Source organism: Clupea harengus, chromosome 7 (genome assembly GCF_900700415.2).
Source record: "Clupea harengus chromosome 7, Ch_v2.0.2, whole genome shotgun sequence".
Lineage (NCBI taxonomy): Eukaryota > Metazoa > Chordata > Actinopteri > Clupeiformes > Clupeidae > Clupea > Clupea harengus.
The window spans coordinates 27,816,884-27,819,383 of NC_045158.1; the positions used below are offsets into that span (position 1 = coordinate 27,816,884).

The 2,500-nt window shown below is 46.1% G+C and overlaps 1 protein-coding gene across 1 annotated transcript in view; it reads left to right on the forward strand.

The window, feature by feature from the left end:
* ebf2 (EBF transcription factor 2) overlaps positions 1–2,500 on the forward strand; it is a 31,501-nt gene that overhangs the window by 27,827 nt on the left and 1,174 nt on the right. Inside the window, exons 11-14 of the mRNA XM_031570026.1 lie at positions 294–382; positions 1,427–1,492; positions 1,646–1,820; positions 2,326–2,500. The exon at positions 2,326–2,500 is cut by the window's right edge and continues 11 nt beyond it. Coding sequence (XP_031425886.1) covers positions 294–382; positions 1,427–1,492; positions 1,646–1,820; positions 2,326–2,500 — 505 coding nt within the window. The remainder of the gene's footprint in view (positions 1–293; positions 383–1,426; positions 1,493–1,645; positions 1,821–2,325) is intronic.

Below are 2,500 nucleotides of genomic sequence, written 5' to 3' on the forward strand. Positions count from 1 at the left end.
CTCTCTCTGTCTGTCTTTCACTCTCTCTCTCTCTGTCTGTCTGTCTGTTTTTCTCTCTCTGTGTCTGTCTTTCACTCTCTCTTTGTCTCTCTCTCTGTCTGTCTCTCTCTATCTGTCTCTCTCTCTGTCTGTCTCTCTCTCTCTATCTCTCTCTGTCTCTGTCTGTCTGTCTATCTATCTCTCTGTCTGTCTGTCTCTCTGTCTGTGTCTTATGGAGACATACACACACATCATGTGAAAGACGCTTGTTGGTTAATCCTTGTGTGTGTGTATCAATGTGTGTGTTTATACAGCCCTGAATGAGCCAACTATAGACTACGGTTTCCAGAGGCTTCAGAAAGTCATTCCAAGACACCCAGGAGACCCAGACAAACTAGCAAAGGTGAATGCACAACACACACACTCACACACACACACACACACACACACACACACACACACACACGCACACATCGCACACACACACAAACACACACACAACACACACACAAACACACACACACACACACACACACACACACACACTAAAGCAAACATGAACTAAAGCATGTGGGAGTATTGCACTGATCCACAATTTTGTGTGCATAGGATCTTGCTCATGGTATTCATTCATCAAAATGATTTTTCCATGTTATTAAATTAGCTTTATTTCATACCCAGCAGACTTTGCTGGCTGTTCATTGCTTTGCCCGTTGCCCGTCAATGAAATTAGTTAACAAACATACACACAAGCACAGGCCAACACACACACATACATGCACACACTAATGTGATTCCTCTGTGTGTAGGAGATGTTGTTGAACACACACACACATACATGCACACACTAATGTGATTCCTCTGTGTGTAGGGGATGTTGTTGAACACACACACACATACATGCACACACTAACATGATTTCTCTGTGTGTAGGAGATGTTGTTGAACACACACACACACACATACATGCACACACTAATGTGATTCCTCTGTGTGTAGGAGATGTTGTTGAACACACACACACACATACATGCACACACTAACATGATTTCTCTGTGTGTCGGAGATGTTGTTGAACACACACACACACACACATACATGCACACACTAACATGATTTCTCTGTGTGTAGGAGATGTTGTTGAACACACACACACATACATGCACACACTAACATGATTTCTCTGTGTGTAGGAGATGTTGTTGAACACACACACACACATACATGCACACACTAACATGATTTCTCTGTGTGTAGGAGATGTTGTTGAACACACACACACATACATGCACACACTAATGTGATTCCTCTGTGTGTAGGAGATGTTTTTGAACACACACACACATACATGCACACACTAATGTGATTCCTCTGTGTGTAGGAGATGTTGTTGAACACACACACACACACATACATGCACACACTAACATGATTTCTCTGTGTGTAGGAGATGTTGTTGAAGAGAGCAGCAGATCTGGTGGAGGCACTGTATGGGAATGCCCACAGTAATCAGGTACTGCCAAGCAATGCACTTCAATTTGACTACAATATTATTCACTATAATGTCACTGCACACCTGCAGCCACTTGAGACACTCCAGCATTATGCATGTTGTCTGTGTATGTGTCTGACACATGTCTCTGTGTGTGTGTGTGTGTGTGTGTAGGACATGCTTATGAAGCGGGCTGCAGACATAGCAGAGGCTCTCTACAGCGTCCCACGGCCCCACAGTCAGCTCCAGGCCCTGCCCTCCTCGCCAGCCCACGGCAGCGTCATGGGCATCAGCTCCTACCCCCCGCAGCTGGGCATCAGCCTGTCCGACCCACAGAGTGCCAGCCAGGGTGAGTACACACACACGTGTGAGGGAGACAGTGATACACACACACACACACACACACACACACACACACACACACACACTCACACACACACACACACGTGTGAGGGAGACAGTGATACACACATGACAAACACACACACACGCACACACACAGACACACACACACACAGACACACACACACAGACACACACAGACAAACACACACACGTGTGAGGGAGACATTGATATATACACATGACAAACACAGACACATGCAGATGCAAATTCATAAACTGATGTACACCCATCATCAGCTCATCAGATACAATATCATAATCCCAGGACAGTGACTGACACATGCACTGCACAATTCTGACGTCATTTATTTATTTATTTATCACTGTCATCCAAAGAAACTGTAAACCCATAATATATATATATATACATACTCCTCCTCATACACACCTTTCTAGAAGACACTAATTCTTTTTTCTTTTCCTCCATCCTTCTTCCCTTCTCTCCGCAGGCTACATGCGTAACTCCAGTAGTCTCTCTCCACGGGGGTACCCGTCTGCCTCCACGCCTCAGCAGTCCGGCTATGCCAGTGCGGGCGGCATGGGCGGCGGGTACAGCGCCGTGCCCATGAGCAGCCTGGGAGTGCCAGGGTCGCCAGGGTTTAGCAACGCCTCTCCGTCAGCCTC